Here is a 15,033-nt window from a genome sequence, read left to right on the forward strand (position 1 = left end):
TGGCTTGACTTCTTCTGGGGATTCAGGATATTCTGTGGACCGTGAGCTGCCCGTCTATGTTTACCTTACCCGCCCATCCCCAGCAGGTAATTTGTGACCTGACTTGACCTGACCTACCCCTCTCCCCGGCAGGTGATCTGTGACCTGACCTGACCTACCGCTCCCCCCGGCAGGTGATCTGTGACCTGAAGGGCGGCGGCGAGCCGTGGCGTCTCGACTCCACGCCGAGCTCGCCCTGTCACAGCTCCTCCCTGGGCTCCCGCAAGTCCTCCGTCTGCTCAGTGGCCAGCCTCAACTCCTGTGGCTCGGCAGGCGGCGCCTCGGCGGCCTCCGGAGCCTCCGCGGCCGCCTCCGCCACCTCCGCCGGCAGCCAGGTGGTGTCCCGACCCCGCTCCTTTAGCCAGGCGGCGCCTCCGGCGGCCGGTGTGCAGCCGCCGCGCCTGGCCAGCGTCGTGTCCAGAGACTCGGGGTTCACCTCCCAGGACACGCTGTTTGTGAGGCCAGTCACACCGCCGTCAGCGCCCGAGACACCGGAGGAGGAGGACACGCCCGCCCCCGCCCCGGCCCCGGCGGCGGCACCGGCAGAGAGGCCGCACACCATCTCGACAGGTGGGTGTATGTCTGTGTGTGCGCTGGTAGTCATGTGCCTTCGTTCAGCCCCAGGCGTGTAGGTGTAAACTGGGTGCAGCAGTACGAAATGTGATGTCTGGCGGTGACCTTGTAGAACCCGGTTACCCTTCGAGGCGCCCTGTGTGATGGACGGACCAATTATGCCCGGTACGGCTGCTGTTATGGTTACATAACGTTACAGCCTCTGAGCTGTGTTCCCCATCTCACGTCTTAATAGTGGTATGATTCTCATCAGCGTAGCCTTGGCCTGGCGGTTCATCTCGCAGACATTGCCCATTCATGTAAAAATCCGACACATGGTTCCCATCAACGGCTGTATGTGGTTTCGCAGGCCGCAGATGGTCTGCCCTCTCAGTCTCAGTATGTTTTCTTATTGCCCCGCATGTCGAGCCGCCCCCACACTCCACTAATCTCTCCTCTCTGTGTTCGCAGCCTACGAGCGGGGCGGAGTACACCACCGCCCGCCTCTGGGCGCGCTGACTTTCCTGCCTCCGCGGCCGGCCGCCGCCGCCGCCCCCGCCCCCGCCCGCGCCGCCGAGCGTCCACCGCCGCCCGGCCGGCCGCCCGTGCCGCAGAAGTCAGAGCGCAGCCGCGGCAAACCCAAGGCGAAGGTGTACAGCCACTACGCGTGTCCTGCCGCCGTACAGCTGCCCGACTTTAACCAGGCGGTACCGCATATGTGTGAGTGGGGAGCGGGATGGAAGGGGCGACGGGTCGTTGGGAGTCTGGTTGATTTGATGATAGATGCGAAACGAGTTGTGAGTGCTAACTGAAATAGAGGGAGAGGAGGGGTGAGTGCGTGATGTGGTCTCCGTTTCTCAGATCGTCTGTAATAGCCGTCATCAGTCCACCAATCTCCATTGCCTCTCCATGACGCGATGACATGAGTGGCAACCCTGATACAACCTTGCAATGTAACCTTGTATTATGCGTGTACGCTGTCAGCTAGTGTGTGCGTTAACCAATATGCTGACCGCTCTGGTGTCGTTGGTGCCCACAGTGGTGCCTCAGCCGGTGTACGCCAACACGGCGGAGCTGGTGACGGCTCCGAAGGAGGACTGCACCACCCCAACCCCGGAGCCGGAGCCGGAGACGCCCACCACACCCACCAACTACAGCCCGCCAAAGGTAGGATATCGTCCCAACTACAGTCCGCCAAAGGTTAGGATGTTGTCCCACCTGGCTGCAGCCCGCCAAAGGTAGGACATTATCTTACCAACTACAGTCCGCCAAAGGTAGGATATTGCCCCAGCAACAGCCCCTAACCACGCCCACCAACTAACTACAGCCCCCCAAACTCCAAAGGTAGGACATTATCCCACGAACTACAGTCCGCCAAAGGTAGGACATTATCCCAACACACCCACCAACTACAGCCCGCCTAAGGTAGGATGTTGTCCCACTAACTAAAGCCCGCCTAAGGTAGGATGTTGTCCCACGTGGCTGCACATTAGCCCACCAGACCCACCAGCTACAGCCCGCCTGAGGTAGGACAACAGTCCCCAACAACAGTGTCTTTTTATCTGAAGTGCTGTTTAAGGCCCTCGTAAAATGATTTGCAGGGGCATGCTAGTGTTCATAAAATTCGTATTCGGCCTAACCCTATGCTCTAGTACCCTAGTACCGAAATGACTTTCCCATGCGTTGATTGAGCGCGCAGCCCCAGTTTCCTCCTTGCTCCGCCTCTAACCTCACCGTGACCCCTCTAACCCCCCCCTTATTTCGTTCTCTCTCTCCTCAGTTTGAGCGATGTGAGAGTGACGGTTCGGCTTCCAGCGGATACGGCAGCGTCCACACGGCTCCGGCGGCTGCGCACACTGACGGTACGTCTGCCCCCACCCGCCCACCGCTGTCAGAAGCATGAGATGGCACATAGAGACACATGTACCCCGGACGGTGGCCGAGGGTTAACGCCTGTACAGCTAAAGCACAGTCTGACTGGCTTTCAGAGGCTGGCTACATTGGTGTAGTCGGGCTTTGTTTTGTGTTTTGATGTTAGATGTTGTTTGGTACTGTGTGTGAGAAGGTTGGGAGTGTTTGAAAGAGTGGTGTGGCTGGTGCTGTAGGCTCAGATTTTAATTATTGTATGCTTTGCTGATCTTTTACATGCACAGAACATTTTACGAATCTGCATATATGTAGAATAGTCCAGAATATAGCCCCGCGGTTGATATGGATGGGTAGCACATTGTTTGCCGTTATTTAGCCCACTAGGGAGACATATTCGTGTGCGGGTGTCTGATAGAGTGAGCGGGTGCGATCGGCAGTGTGTCCGAACTCCTCAGTTGTGCATGCCGCTCTCCCCGTGTCGCCGTCAGTGGTGCTCCGTGTTATATGTCCGGCCCGCCTAGCGGGGGCACTCGCCCCCTTAGTCGCCACCCCCGCCGGCCTAGTCTGCCCGTCTGAGCCCTGATCGGTCCGCTTCTTTTGGTCCAGCCTTTCCGCCGCCGCCTGATTTTGTGCTAAACAACTTTTGCGACGTCTCGGAGGAGCAGAGGGGGCGACCCGTCTCGGTGGCGGCGCCGGCAGGTGAGAGATAGAAACATTAGTTCTGCGTGCTGCAGATGTAAGACGGCAGGGCGATCAGCATGTGCGACACGCGTTTCCTATTTGTAGTAATGTGTATGCATGCATGCTAAATCAATCCAAGGTCGAATCAATTTGTGTTTTTAATTGATGTGCTATTCATGCTCATTTTAATCGATTTGCTGTGCTTTCATCGCGCCACTATTTAATTGAACGAATTTACAGTAATGTGTCTTAATCTCTAACATTAAGCATCTGGTCTCGACAGGCGAACTTTATAGAGCCGTCCAGCCACGGATCACCTCAACTGTAATACCGTCGGTCCGCAACCGTCCCTGCGCTTCCCTGTCACCCCTCTCTCTGAATCGGAAGGCGCCCGACTTCTGAGTTGCCGTCCTACTCCTACCTGAATTTCCCTCTCGGCCTCTTCTTTTGAAGCTGGGCTGGGTTCCCTCCTTCCTTTGACACTGACACACCGGCCTCCCCTCAGCCGTCCGGACGCTGACGTGCCCGTCGCGCCATCACTACCGTCCTACCTCCTCTCTCAATCGTACCTACCTCTCCCCTCCCTCCGCGCCGTAGCATTGACTCCCCGTGCCGCTGTTCCAGACCCGGACTCGTTGCCCCCGCCGGGCCTGCGTCGGTGTCACTCTCAGACGCAGCGGCCGCCGCCACCCGTCCGCCGCCACTCTGCCAACTGGCGGCCCCAGCGCAGCGTCTCTGAGACAGTGCGCTCCCTGAACGCCGTGCAGCACCGGCCGGCCTGTCCGACCGGGTTCAGCGGCGCCGCGGCGGCCTCCCCCGCGGCAGGGAGCGCCCCGCCGCAGTATAACGCCGCCGGCGGGGTCGGGGTCGCCCTGGGCGGGGTGCCGGTCCCCGGCGGGTTCGCGGACGGCGGGGTGGGCGCGTCGCCGCTGCTGCGTCTGGGTTCGTTCTCGGCCGGGGATGGTCAGCAGAGGCAGAGACACTCTATGATGGACCAGATCCGGCGCGGAGGGGAGCTCCGACAGACCGCGGCGGCGGCGGCGGCGGCGGACCGCCAGGTGCCCGTGTTCCGCTCCTGAGCGGTCAGGGTACGGGGTTCGAATATCACCGCGCCCGGCACAGCCACCGCCGCGGGCCCTGGGGTCCAGTGGGGCCCCCGGGTGTCTGATAGGCCCCTGGCTCGCCCGCGAGCCCCTTTACAGACCCTGGATGGCCAGAGGGCCCCTGGGAGCTTGAGGGGACCTTGTGCAGCACCTTGGTGTTTAGATAGACCCCTCGATGGCCCCGTCTGGCCATGTGGATACTGCGAGCTCTCCGTGCGCTGGATAGGCGCCATGGGTCCTGTGAGGCCCCGGAATGATCAATAGGCCCTTGGATGCCCCCAAGATCCCAAGGGTGTCCGATAGACCCCTGGCCGGCACCCGAGGGCCCCGGGGTGTCCATAGACCCTGGCCGGCCCCCGAGGGCCCCTGTGCGGACCTCGGAGGGCCAACAACCGACTCAGGAACGCTGACCGGCCGTCTGTACTGTGTTGTCGCGCGTTTTGTACGGGGAATGCGTGGTGTGCGTAAGAGAGCGAGAGACTGCCGCCGGCGCCGACGTCGTGATGTGATGTGTCTGATGTTATTGTGACGTTCGCTGATGTTCCGCGGCGGCTGCGGAATTGGTGCGGAGCGTGTTATTGTTCGGGTGATGATCGAAAAGGGCTAGGCACCGCGACTCGGAAATGTGCTGGATATGGGGTAAAATGTAACCAACTCCGCCACAATCTAGGCCGCTCGTGTGAGAGCTGTACCGACAGGCTGAGATCTAAACGGTAGGGAATATTAATGACAGCTGGTCACAGCCACGGAGTAAAGTCCCTACAACACCAGTGGCCACGCCTGGAGCTGACCAAATGTGCTCTGCTGTATTTATCGAGCGGGAACAGGACTGAGTGCATGTACTAACACGGCTCACCCAGCTCCAAGACATTGTATCGGACGGAACGTGCCACGTGTGACTGATGCCGCTCGTTGTTGAGTCGTTAACTGGGTTCTAGTCGGTCGGATAAATCGTTTATTGTCTATTTCTCCTCGTTGGTTTTGTTGTATTGTGGCTCGCGCAGTGCTGCCTGTATAAAGGTTCTGTTATATAATTAATCTCTGGAGGCTTCAGTGGCGCGCTTACTGTGTCTGTGTTTTGCGCGCGCCGGTTGAGCGAGTGAGCTGTGTGGGAGACGTGGCGCTCGAACCGTGTAACCGAGCGGACTCCGTGGAGATTCGGCGCCAACGGCGGGTGGCGCGCCGCCGGGCTCCGGACGCGCGGAGACTATGTAACTGAAGCCGGGTATATCCATTGGACGCGGCGCGACAGAATCTCGCAGGCATTGTCTGTACATACTGGACAATACAACCACTTATATACAAAAGTGTATTCTGTTTGGCGTCTGTGGGAAGTGTGGTAAGACGGCACAGAAATGGGCTCGAGGTAAACGAGCGAGAGGAACACAACGCCTCGCTACACACAGAACAGGGAGCCGCCGCAGGGACGGCGTTTGGTCCATCCAGGGCGGTACCAGCAGACTTTGTTCTCAGTGTCGAAACGGCTTGGACTCACCGATGGACTATCTTCCACTGAAGATGGAAAGTATCGAATCGTCAGCTGCTGGTAACATACAGAGGTCTAGGAGGCAACCAGTTCTGGTTTTGTAACGTAGTCACATTACTATGCAGAAACGATGTAACATGTCCCAATCTTACGATGACAGAGCCGGGTGGACGTACTTTCATCCCGTGTGAGCTTCATGAACATCCTCTCTTCTAATGAACCTTCTCAATGCCTCCTTCTTCTCTCTCCCTTGTACGGTCACCACCTCTCTCGACACAGACACATGTACCGCTCCGCCTCACACGCCCGGTCAGCGTCAAGAATTCTCACTAAAGTTCGATCACCTCCGGCGACTCTGACCCGCTGAGGGCGCGGCGTTTCTTGGCCGGCGGAGTGCCCTGGTCGGACTGAGCCGGTCGTTTGGAGGCGGGCGTTCCCACGGTGGTAGTGGTGGCGGTGGGGACCTCCCCGTCCGTACCGGTCCCGTCCTCGCCCTCGGATAGACACACCAGGTCGTCGTCATCGTCCACCGTGGTTGTTGCTTTCCCTGCAATGGAGAAAGAGGAGGTCAGATGACATACGTGAGATAGTTCAGTAATTACGGCAATAATGACGACCAAAGAGCGGAAAGGCGATTTGTAATGGATTATGAAACATGTGAGCAATTCAGAATACAATGAACGACGTACCCACCCCTGTCACGTCCTATCCCAAGACTCACCGGCGCCGTTGCCGCTACCGTTGGCTGCCGCCGAGCCGCCGGCGTCCGCCGACGAAGGACCCGCCTCGCCGTCGGCGGGGGCGGGGGCGGCGGGCTGCAGCTGGCTGGCGTCGCCCACCACCTCAAACTCCTGGCCGTCCGGCAGATCCGTGCTGCGTGGAGTGGGAAGAGGGAGGTGTTAGACGGCTGAAGCACACTGTTTGGTGCATAATGAGGGTAGAAAACACGCCGGACAAGTCTAGACAGTACAAAGTTAAATATATAGTATGCCGTGAATGTAGGCTGTGATGCTAAGCGATATTATACACATATTAACTCCACGAGGAAAAAATGACAATCATTACGCGGCTAATATTGCACTTATAATTAAGCCTGCAAAATACAAATGCATATAGGAGGCCTTCGTGACATTTTGTTTCATCCATGAGCGAGAACTTTCAGGGCCAACTGATCAGTCATAAAGCCTAAGTCTTGCTAGATACATAACACCCTCCCTTCTCTTAACCCACTCACCTGTTGACGATATTGACAATGAGCTCGTAGTTTTGCAGGAAGTCGTCACAGCGCAGGCGGGCGCCGTCCCTGACGCCGAGCTCGGCCAGAGTGCGCGGCGCGTTGGCGGCCGTCTCTCCCTCCTCTGACGAGATGAGGATGGTGCCCCGGCCGTCCAGCAGCTCCGCGTCGGGAGCCACCATGTTCAGCGCCGCCTTCAGCACCCGCTCCTCCACCGCCTGTAGCTTCATCTGACTCACGTCCAGACGCACGGTTACCTGCAGATGGGGGGGGGGGTGTCAGACAATGCAGAATAATTACGGTCTACATAGATCTAGGTAGTAGCTGCTGGTAGTTGAGCTGTGTACGTGGCATCTGTTCTGTTTCTATCGATTACATTCAGCTAGACTCCCTATTGAGCAATGGTGGGTGTTTCCTCTCCGTCTCTTTAACTCTGTACGTCAACATGCCATCGATTCTAGCGATAAAATTCTAGCAAAAAAATACACAAGACACGTCAGACTCAACGCTACATCGGTCTAGACAGCTTCATTCGGGCTTTTCCGAATAGTCCTACCTCCGGTTTCTCAGCGCAGACGTAGCACTTGGGGTTGGGCTTCTCCAGCACACAGGGTACGAGCAGCCGTTTCCTGGCGTTGGGTTGCCGGTTCAGGTACACCTGGCGGCGTGGATGGCAGGCCCAGGTCAGACGTGGGTCAACCGGAAAGTCATGGCGGGTCAACTGTGAATGCGGTCAGCAGTCAGAGTAGGCTGTATTTATGTAGTCAGAGCCAGCTCAGGGGCCATTAAAGGCTGATTATCTGTGTCTGTGGCTGATTCTGAACAAAGAAACGTAAAAATAAGATTCATCTCTTGTGAATCGTCAATTACCAAAGCGTACAAGCGTGCCCCAGCCCCCAGCTCGAATAACACGGGACGATTTACACCCTATCCAACCTCCCTCCTTCCTCTCCATTAAAAAAATAATGCCCCTCCTAGCCGCCCTGTCTCCCCCGTCCGCGTCCATCCCCCACCGGTAGGTACCGTTTTGCAGTCGTCCAGCCGTCCCTCGAGCAGTTTGAAGGCCTCGAACACCACCATGGCAGCGATGATGGCGTTGGTGGTGGCGATCGCAGGGATGATGTTGCCGGCCATCGCTGACGGCAGCCGTGGGAAAAGTTAGTTTAGGGGTCAAGGGATTACACTGAGGTCACTATTTCCGCCTTCTAGGCGGTGGCGACTTGAGCATTCAGGGTTTGGGCCGCTTGGGTTGCTGTCAATCCCCTTTAACCACTTCCTTCATTACAGATACCACCAACGTTTCGGGCTCAGAAAACTTTCCTCTGACACCTTTCATCAAACACACCTCTTCCTTACGTCACAAGGCTGTACCCCTTCCTCCCTCTCCTTTTCATTCGCTACACTGCAGTCCAGAGGTGGGCATCGCTACCGAAATTTGGAAACCGCTACCGCTACCTTCCGCAACCTAAGGTACCCAAAGCGCAATCGCAACTCCGAAACTATTTTGCAGATCGTAAAACCGCAACTCGCAACTCCGCAACTCCGCAACTCCGCTACCAACCTCTATTAGGTTCCTATGTTTTATCAGTTTTAGTCCTGAAGTGCAGTGTTATGTCTGACAGGTAGTACCTTTGGTTGACCTCTGTTGGTGACCTGACTGTTGGTGACCTTTGATGACGTCACGTGACCTATAATGCTCAATGCGCAAGTCATTGCGACACCAGTCGACGTAAATGACATGCCAGTGCTACTCTTTGCATGTTTTAATTGTTTGGGATCATTTTGCCGCAAATCCGGACGAGTCGTATTTTCTCCCATTGACTTATAATGGAGAGGTCACACAGTTGACCTTACCTTAAGTCACAAATATAAAAAAATATGAGACAATACACTTTGTACCTATATCTTGTTACCCTTGTCATATGCAGACAGTTTCAAAGTGATCGGTCAATAGGTGTATCTATATTGCTATATTGCCCTGTATTGCTAGGGCGGGTGTTTAATTTTTTCGGAGATTGGGTCCCTTGACTTGACCTGGTGACCTGACCTGAGGTGACCTGGGTCTGACATGTTGATACAATGTGTAGAAAGGATGTGTTAATAGCAGTGTCGAAAACAGCCGCGTTGCCGCCGCCTTTTTTATATATTTGCGGAAAACCTTACGGAGGGGTGTCCAAACACCCCCCCCCCCGCCCCCGGCCCCGTGCTGGCGACCATAAAATTTGACTTAACCCTCGCTGTGTGCGGTGTTTTACAGCGTCTAACGTGTACGTCGGTTGGACCCCCTCCCCCCCCTGCCGTTCGGCCCCTGATCGAGCTAGAGCTTCGCGGGGAAAAAACGAGCGTGTTGCCCGTGACGAGAGGAAGCCGATGATACCCAATTTTAAGGTCATAGGTCATTGGTTGACCTTCCAGGTCAGGTCAATGACCCAAAAGTCGGGAAAATCGGACCTGCTAGAACTTCGTAAAGTGAAGCTTTTATGCTTTTTTTTGGGGGGGGGGCGCTGATAACAAATTTCATGTTGGTTTTGATCAAAGAGGACGTCTTCATGCATTTGGGCCTGGTCGGGTCAGGTCAGGTCAGGTCAACCAGTAGGCGTCCTACCGCCTATCCAGTGTCAACCACCACTGAAAGCCTCGTAACATGTTACTAAGGCACTAAAACTACTTCGTAAATGTTCAAACGGTCATTAAATTCGAAATCAGCTTCAAAAACTAGCCTGGAAACACGTGCAGTGTGCAGTGGAGTGCAAAGAGTACAGTGGCGCCCCCACCAGCGGTGGCGGCCCCGGTAGCGGTTGCGCTTTAGAATTTTTCGCTTCCGCAACTCGCAACTTCGCAACTTTTTTGGGCTCGGTAGCCGATCCGTAACTCCGCTACCAAGAGGGTAGTCCGCAAGTTGCGGAGTTGCGGAGTTGCGGACTTAAGTTGCGCAATGCCCAGCTCTGCTGCAGTCCCTCCTAACTGCCGTTCCACCCCCACTCACATTTGATGGTGAAGCGCGTGTTGAGCCGGATGCCGAAGCAGTGTGCGCGCAGGTTGGCGCAGGCCGCCACAAAGTCCATGCCGTTCTCGTCGTCCTTATCCCAGACCAGATGGTCGCCGTCGGGCCGCGCGGCCAGCTGCTCCTTGAGCCGGCCGACGGCGCGCTCCAGGACGGCAGCACACTCGGCCGGCGGCCACAGACGCTGGTCCGAGAGGGACGAGTCGGCGGCCGAGCTGCTGCTGCTGCCGGCCACTGCAACGGATGGCGGGGGGGGGGGGGGGGGGACTGGTGTTATCTGCTGCTGCTGACTGATGACTCAGTACACTCGATTACCTTCAGCCTGATCTATATTCTTCTCTTGGAACTACTGGTAACCGAGAGCACAAAGCTCAATTAAAGGTACCCTCCCACCTTCAAAAAAGTTTATGAATTGGCATGAAAGTGATGTCGCTAGGTTCAGAAAGAGCGAAAACGAATATCTACCAAATTTCACCGAAAAATATTCACCGGTTTTCAAGATATTAGACTTTTCCTTTTGCTTACTTTTTTGGGATCTCCGCTGTTTCTAGCGACTTTATTTTAGAAGTGCGGCGTTTGCGGCAGATGTTGCGCGCAAATAGCATATACCACCGCGTGCTACAAAACGTTTTAGTCAAACATTTAAAAATCGTTAGATATATGCGCTGACGTCACACATTCAGAGGGGTATTCCTAACCATTGCCCCTCTGAATCAAAATGCTGCAATTTTGAAATTCAATATTTCTGATTTAAGGCATTTCTCGATGTTGTGAGTGCCGAAACCGGTAATTGTGAGCCAGGGACCCCATTTTGGCTATCTCAACTCAAATCTAATGTTAAGGTGGGAGGGTCCCTTTAAACGAAACGCTCGAGAGAACAGGAAAGTAGACACAACACAGATTGCGACCCGCCATAAACATCAATGTCTAAATATGAGCTGAATTTCACTTCATTCTACAATCCATATTTGACCATTACATAGGTACTACCTACCGGTACATATCGAGATAATACTGCCTAAGCACCTCATTACACCTCGCTACAACCAACTCCCTCACACAGTCTCATCTCACAAATACCTCAATCTAACCTCCCCTCCCACTAAGTCCCTAAATCTCCTCACCTGCGTCAGGTAGAGTGTCCCAGTCGAGCGGCGTGGGCGGCCGCCTCTTCTGCCACAGTTTGTCCATCGTCAGCAGGTAGCGGATATCGTCATTGAACAGCTTGCGGAACAGTTTGCGCGGCTCGTAGTCATTCTGCGCCGCCCAGCCACGCGTGGAGACCCGCTCCACATTACCGTCCTCGCGGGCGGGTTCGGAGAGAGCCGCCGAGCCGGCCGCGTCACCTGAAAGTAGAGGCGAGTGGAGGGCAGAGTGTAGGTTACTGATGTGTTTAAGGCAAAATGACCTTCGGTTTATGGATGGTTGGTCGACCCTCCTCTTTCAGAAGTTATAATAGCGGAATAGCATTGTTTATTCCGTCAGAACATCTTTTTATTTAGGATACCTCCCCCCTCCCCCAGAGATGCAGAGATGACAGCACGTCCGAGCAAAGTTTTTCCGCCCCGTGTCATCTGCCCAGTCACCCGGCACCCACCTGTCAGCTCGGGATCGGCGGTGTCCGGGGATACGTCCTCGTCCGGGTCCGCCTCGCCAAACAGCTGACTGAAAACGACAGAAACACGTCACTATGATGTCACCGTGCGTGAGAACGCGTGGCGTGACAAAACCACTACAGCTTCACGAGGCGTGTCGTTATGAAATACGGTCAATGGTAGTGTCAATCAAAATTCAAGCATAGGTATTCTCGACTTAGGCCAGACTATCTACCGTATTTCAGAACACAACTTCAATCATGGCTCCAACGTCATGGTCTCCAAATCGCAAAATTTCACTTTGTAACGATAAATCACAATTTCAAACAACACCCACATTGAGGCGAGTCCCGGTGTCTTTAGAGCCCAGCACGCTCCTATTCGAGTGTGTCCCCGACTCACTTGAAGAGGTGTTTGGCCCAGACGATGCAGTGGATGGGCTCCGAGGGCGTGTTACGGATCGTGCAGCCCGGGAACGTCTTCTGCGCCGGCTTCGGCTGGCACTCGTAGCACTCGGTCACACCGCGCTTAATCACCTGCCGTTAATGACGTCAGGTGAGGGCAGTATGCGAACAAAGCACCCACCAATACACAAATCATGACACTTTTAACCACTGCAGATGCCCGCTTCGATTTTCTAACTTAAACTTAAAATTTTCACATCAACTGATTGACGAACGCAGAACCCATAAAGGCAGCAGAGTTTCTTGCACAGAGTGCACTGATAAAGCTCTGAAATATTCTGCCATCTTATTAAGGATTCTTTACAGCAGAATTAAGGTAGCTGTTCGAGGTAGCCGGCCTTACAGCTCTGACCCCTCCTCCCCCCCCCCCCCAATGACCCACGCCCGGCCCACTGACCGTGACCTGTCCGAGGAAGCCGGCTGTTTCGCTATGACCCCGCCCCCCGTCCCCCTAGGCCCCTACTGACCGTGACCTGTCCGAGGTAGCCGGCCGTGCCGCTTACCCCCCCCCCCCCGCCCACTGACCCCTACTGACCGTGACCTGGACAACCTGATACTGACCGTGACCTGTCCGAGGTAGCCGGCCGTACCGCTCTCCACCAGCGGCACCTGCGCCGCCAGACACATCCGGTTCACGTGGTTCCGAGCCGCCCGGTTATCCAGCGCGTTCAGCACCAGCGTGAAGCCCTTGAAGAAGTTGACGCCGTACTCCTGACTGGCGGGGAGAAAATAGCATCATTTGCATAGGGTGCACTAAACGAATAGAAGGCCACAACCGACACCTGTCATCAAGTCGTCAAGGAAAAGTAAAGCAGAAGAGCAGTAAAAAGTGTATTTAAACTGTTTTAGTTTTAAACAGTGAACTTGAGTTCTTTTTCAGGTTTATATTCATGAGTTATGTGCCATTTAGTGTTCTCATTTTGATAACAGATGCATTGCAGACCACAGTCAGAGGACTGCAACACCACGCTAACCTCCACCACCCGACTGGAAAAAATGCACGCTTTCGTCGAGAACTCGAGCGTAGTTGGGCGTTTGCGCCGAAAATTTTCGGCGTACTTCGGCGTAACTCGACGGCGTGCGCCGAAATTTTCGGCGTACTTCGGCGTAAATCGCGAAAAAAAAACGTCCGGGGGGTGGCACCAACCCCCCTTCGGCCGGCGAGGGTTAAATGTCTTCGGGAGTTAAACATATTAAATATCACTTATCTTGTCTCGTGTTCGTCTCAGGGTATTTAAGTCATGTTCAGTGAACCTGATTGCGACTCTCCCACGGCGGGAACAGTTCACCGGTCCAGAGTGAGGTTATGGATTGTCGGATCCCCTAGTTCAGATAACGTATGCTATCGTGTGCGTATTGACCGTTGTGATTCCTGTATTTCCGGCGTGTGGTTTGTGAGCGGACGCTGGCAATCGGTCCCGCGTGGCCTGGTATCTGCCCGATCCCATCGGCCGTGCTTGCACCATGCCCTGTTGTAGGCCCCGTCAGGCGTCAGTCACCGGCTGGGCACTACTGCTGATCAGAGCCGGGCAACAAAATAAAGGTTACGTTATGGAACATGCCAGTGAGTTTGTGAGTCAGGAGATTTTGTGATAGCGAACCCTGGTGCTCGGTCCCGCATGGCCTGCTGATGTCTTTTGTCTGCCCGATCCCGTCGACGGTGCCAACAACCGTCTGTAGACAGTAGTCACTGGAAGACAGTCACACACACACGCCAGCCCCCCCCCCCTCGACGAAAAGTGCGTGGCTACAGCCTGCAGCCATCAGTAAGCCTTGAAAATTTTTGGCGCATCAAGCATGGCTTGGTAAAATAATTTCGGCGCATAAACCCTTGAGCCGAAATTTCAGCGCATCACCTCCGCCGAGAGCTTCAGCGTAGTGGAGGCATTTTTTCCAGTCGGGCTCCACCATACCTCATGATGCTGTCATGGTGAGCCTTGAGGGTGACGGATGGGTTGAAGCCCAGAGCGGCCTCACAGGCCACCTTGGCCTTGGACTTGCCGACATGCTGCCTTTGGAACAGAAACTGCCTGTTCAGGTTGCTCACGTCAATGGTGTCCAGATCAATCTGAAACAAAGTTTGAATGTGAATGGAGGAGTAAGTCAAGAAAATGGCTAAATAATGTCCTGGGTGGTGACTGGTGAAAACTGGAAATTGAAAGGTTGTGTCTGTGCCTCCCCCATACTGATCAATACATGATCAATACATGATCAATAAAAATATACATACAATCAATAGATACATGATCAATGAAAACTGAACCAAGCCAAACTGGTAATCCACGGTCAAGTTCAGAGCTGTACCACAATAGAGCCCACACATGACACAACTTAAAGAATAAAACCAGCGCCGTGCCACAGTGGAAGCAAATCCACACCACACCATGTACCAGCCGAGGGCAATCACACTGACAGGACCTAGTCAAAATTATTTACATTGTCATGCCTTGCAATCTACGGTTATCTCAGTTAAGGCTATCAAGCACACTTACTACTTCAATATTTTTGAAACCTGAAAGAACCAGGTTCTTTAGAACTTCACAGCCGATTCCCCCAGCCCCAACTAGTAAAAGTTTTGCGTCGATGACAGACTTCTTCAAAGTGGAAGGTAAAATATCAGCAGGACCCTCCATAGTCGATAAAATTCTTCCAATTTCAGTTCTGTATTATACAACTTCAAGTCCTGCTATTTGTCACTTGTCGGTCCTTGTCCAGCAAAGATACACTCATGAGAGGGCATATACAAATCAAAAACACACAAAATCACAATCTATAATAGGCGAACGGCGTATCCTATGCATTCAGCCACCGGCACAGAAACACGACAATCAATCGAATGATAAATATGAAACTAATTAAGAATAAATACAGATAAATGACGTCATGAGTATGACTAATCGGCTTTACGTGTTCCTGTAAAGTCGCTAGTGAAGATCGCTAGTATGCAATAGTGTCTGAAAAGTAAATTTGTTTCTGTGACGTCATCACTTAATATTTTGATACTTA

The 15,033-nt window shown here is 54.2% G+C and overlaps 2 protein-coding genes across 3 annotated transcripts in view; one reads left to right on the top strand and one right to left on the bottom strand.

The window, feature by feature from the left end:
* The window catches only part of LOC122366731 (protein MTSS 2-like), a 70,075-nt gene extending 64,524 nt beyond the window's left edge, over positions 1 to 5,551 (top strand). Inside the window, exons 10-15 of the mRNA XM_043339265.1 lie at positions 174 to 609; positions 1,063 to 1,311; positions 1,631 to 1,758; positions 2,372 to 2,453; positions 3,067 to 3,159; positions 3,766 to 5,551. Of these exons, the coding sequence (XP_043195200.1) occupies positions 174 to 609; positions 1,063 to 1,311; positions 1,631 to 1,758; positions 2,372 to 2,453; positions 3,067 to 3,159; positions 3,766 to 4,220 (1,443 nt within the window). The 3' untranslated portion in view covers positions 4,221 to 5,551. The remainder of the gene's footprint in view (positions 1 to 173; positions 610 to 1,062; positions 1,312 to 1,630; positions 1,759 to 2,371; positions 2,454 to 3,066; positions 3,160 to 3,765) is intronic.
* Positions 5,539 to 14,900, bottom strand: LOC122366732 (SUMO-activating enzyme subunit 2-like). 2 transcript variants are annotated; one of them, XM_043339267.1, is made up of 12 exons: positions 14,520 to 14,900; positions 13,941 to 14,095; positions 12,589 to 12,742; positions 11,966 to 12,099; positions 11,566 to 11,633; positions 11,093 to 11,314; positions 9,951 to 10,202; positions 7,988 to 8,100; positions 7,521 to 7,622; positions 6,965 to 7,221; positions 6,452 to 6,603; positions 5,539 to 6,277 (listed from the first exon to the last, which is right to left on the bottom strand). In XM_043339267.1, the coding sequence occupies exons 1-12, from the start codon at positions 14,658 to 14,660 to the stop codon at positions 6,060 to 6,062; spliced, it is 1,968 nt and encodes a 655-aa protein (XP_043195202.1). In that variant the 5' UTR covers positions 14,661 to 14,900; the 3' UTR covers positions 5,539 to 6,059. The 2 variants fall into 2 exon arrangements, with proteins under 2 accessions (XP_043195202.1, XP_043195203.1); XM_043339268.1 differs by having other exon boundaries at positions 5,540 to 6,277; positions 14,787 to 14,842.
* Between the last annotated feature and the right edge of the window lie 133 nt (positions 14,901 to 15,033).

This window comes from Amphibalanus amphitrite, unplaced genomic scaffold, assembly GCF_019059575.1.
Source record: "Amphibalanus amphitrite isolate SeventyFive unplaced genomic scaffold, NRLGWU_Aamphi_draft 000827F_arrow, whole genome shotgun sequence".
Classification (NCBI taxonomy): domain Eukaryota; kingdom Metazoa; phylum Arthropoda; class Thecostraca; order Balanomorpha; family Balanidae; genus Amphibalanus; species Amphibalanus amphitrite.

Coding starts and splice junctions, on each gene's coding strand:
- LOC122366732 (XM_043339267.1), bottom strand. CDS start 14,660: ATGGAGGGTCCTGCTGATATTTTACCTTCCACTTTGAAGAAGTCTGTC. Junction 11,315..11,565: donor CGCCGATCCCGAGCTGACAG/GTGGGTGCCGGG, acceptor CTCTACTTTCAG/GTGACGCGGCCGGCTCGGCG. Junction 6,604..6,964: donor ATTGTCAATATCGTCAACAG/GTGAGTGGGTTA, acceptor CACTCCACGCAG/CACGGATCTGCCGGACGGCC.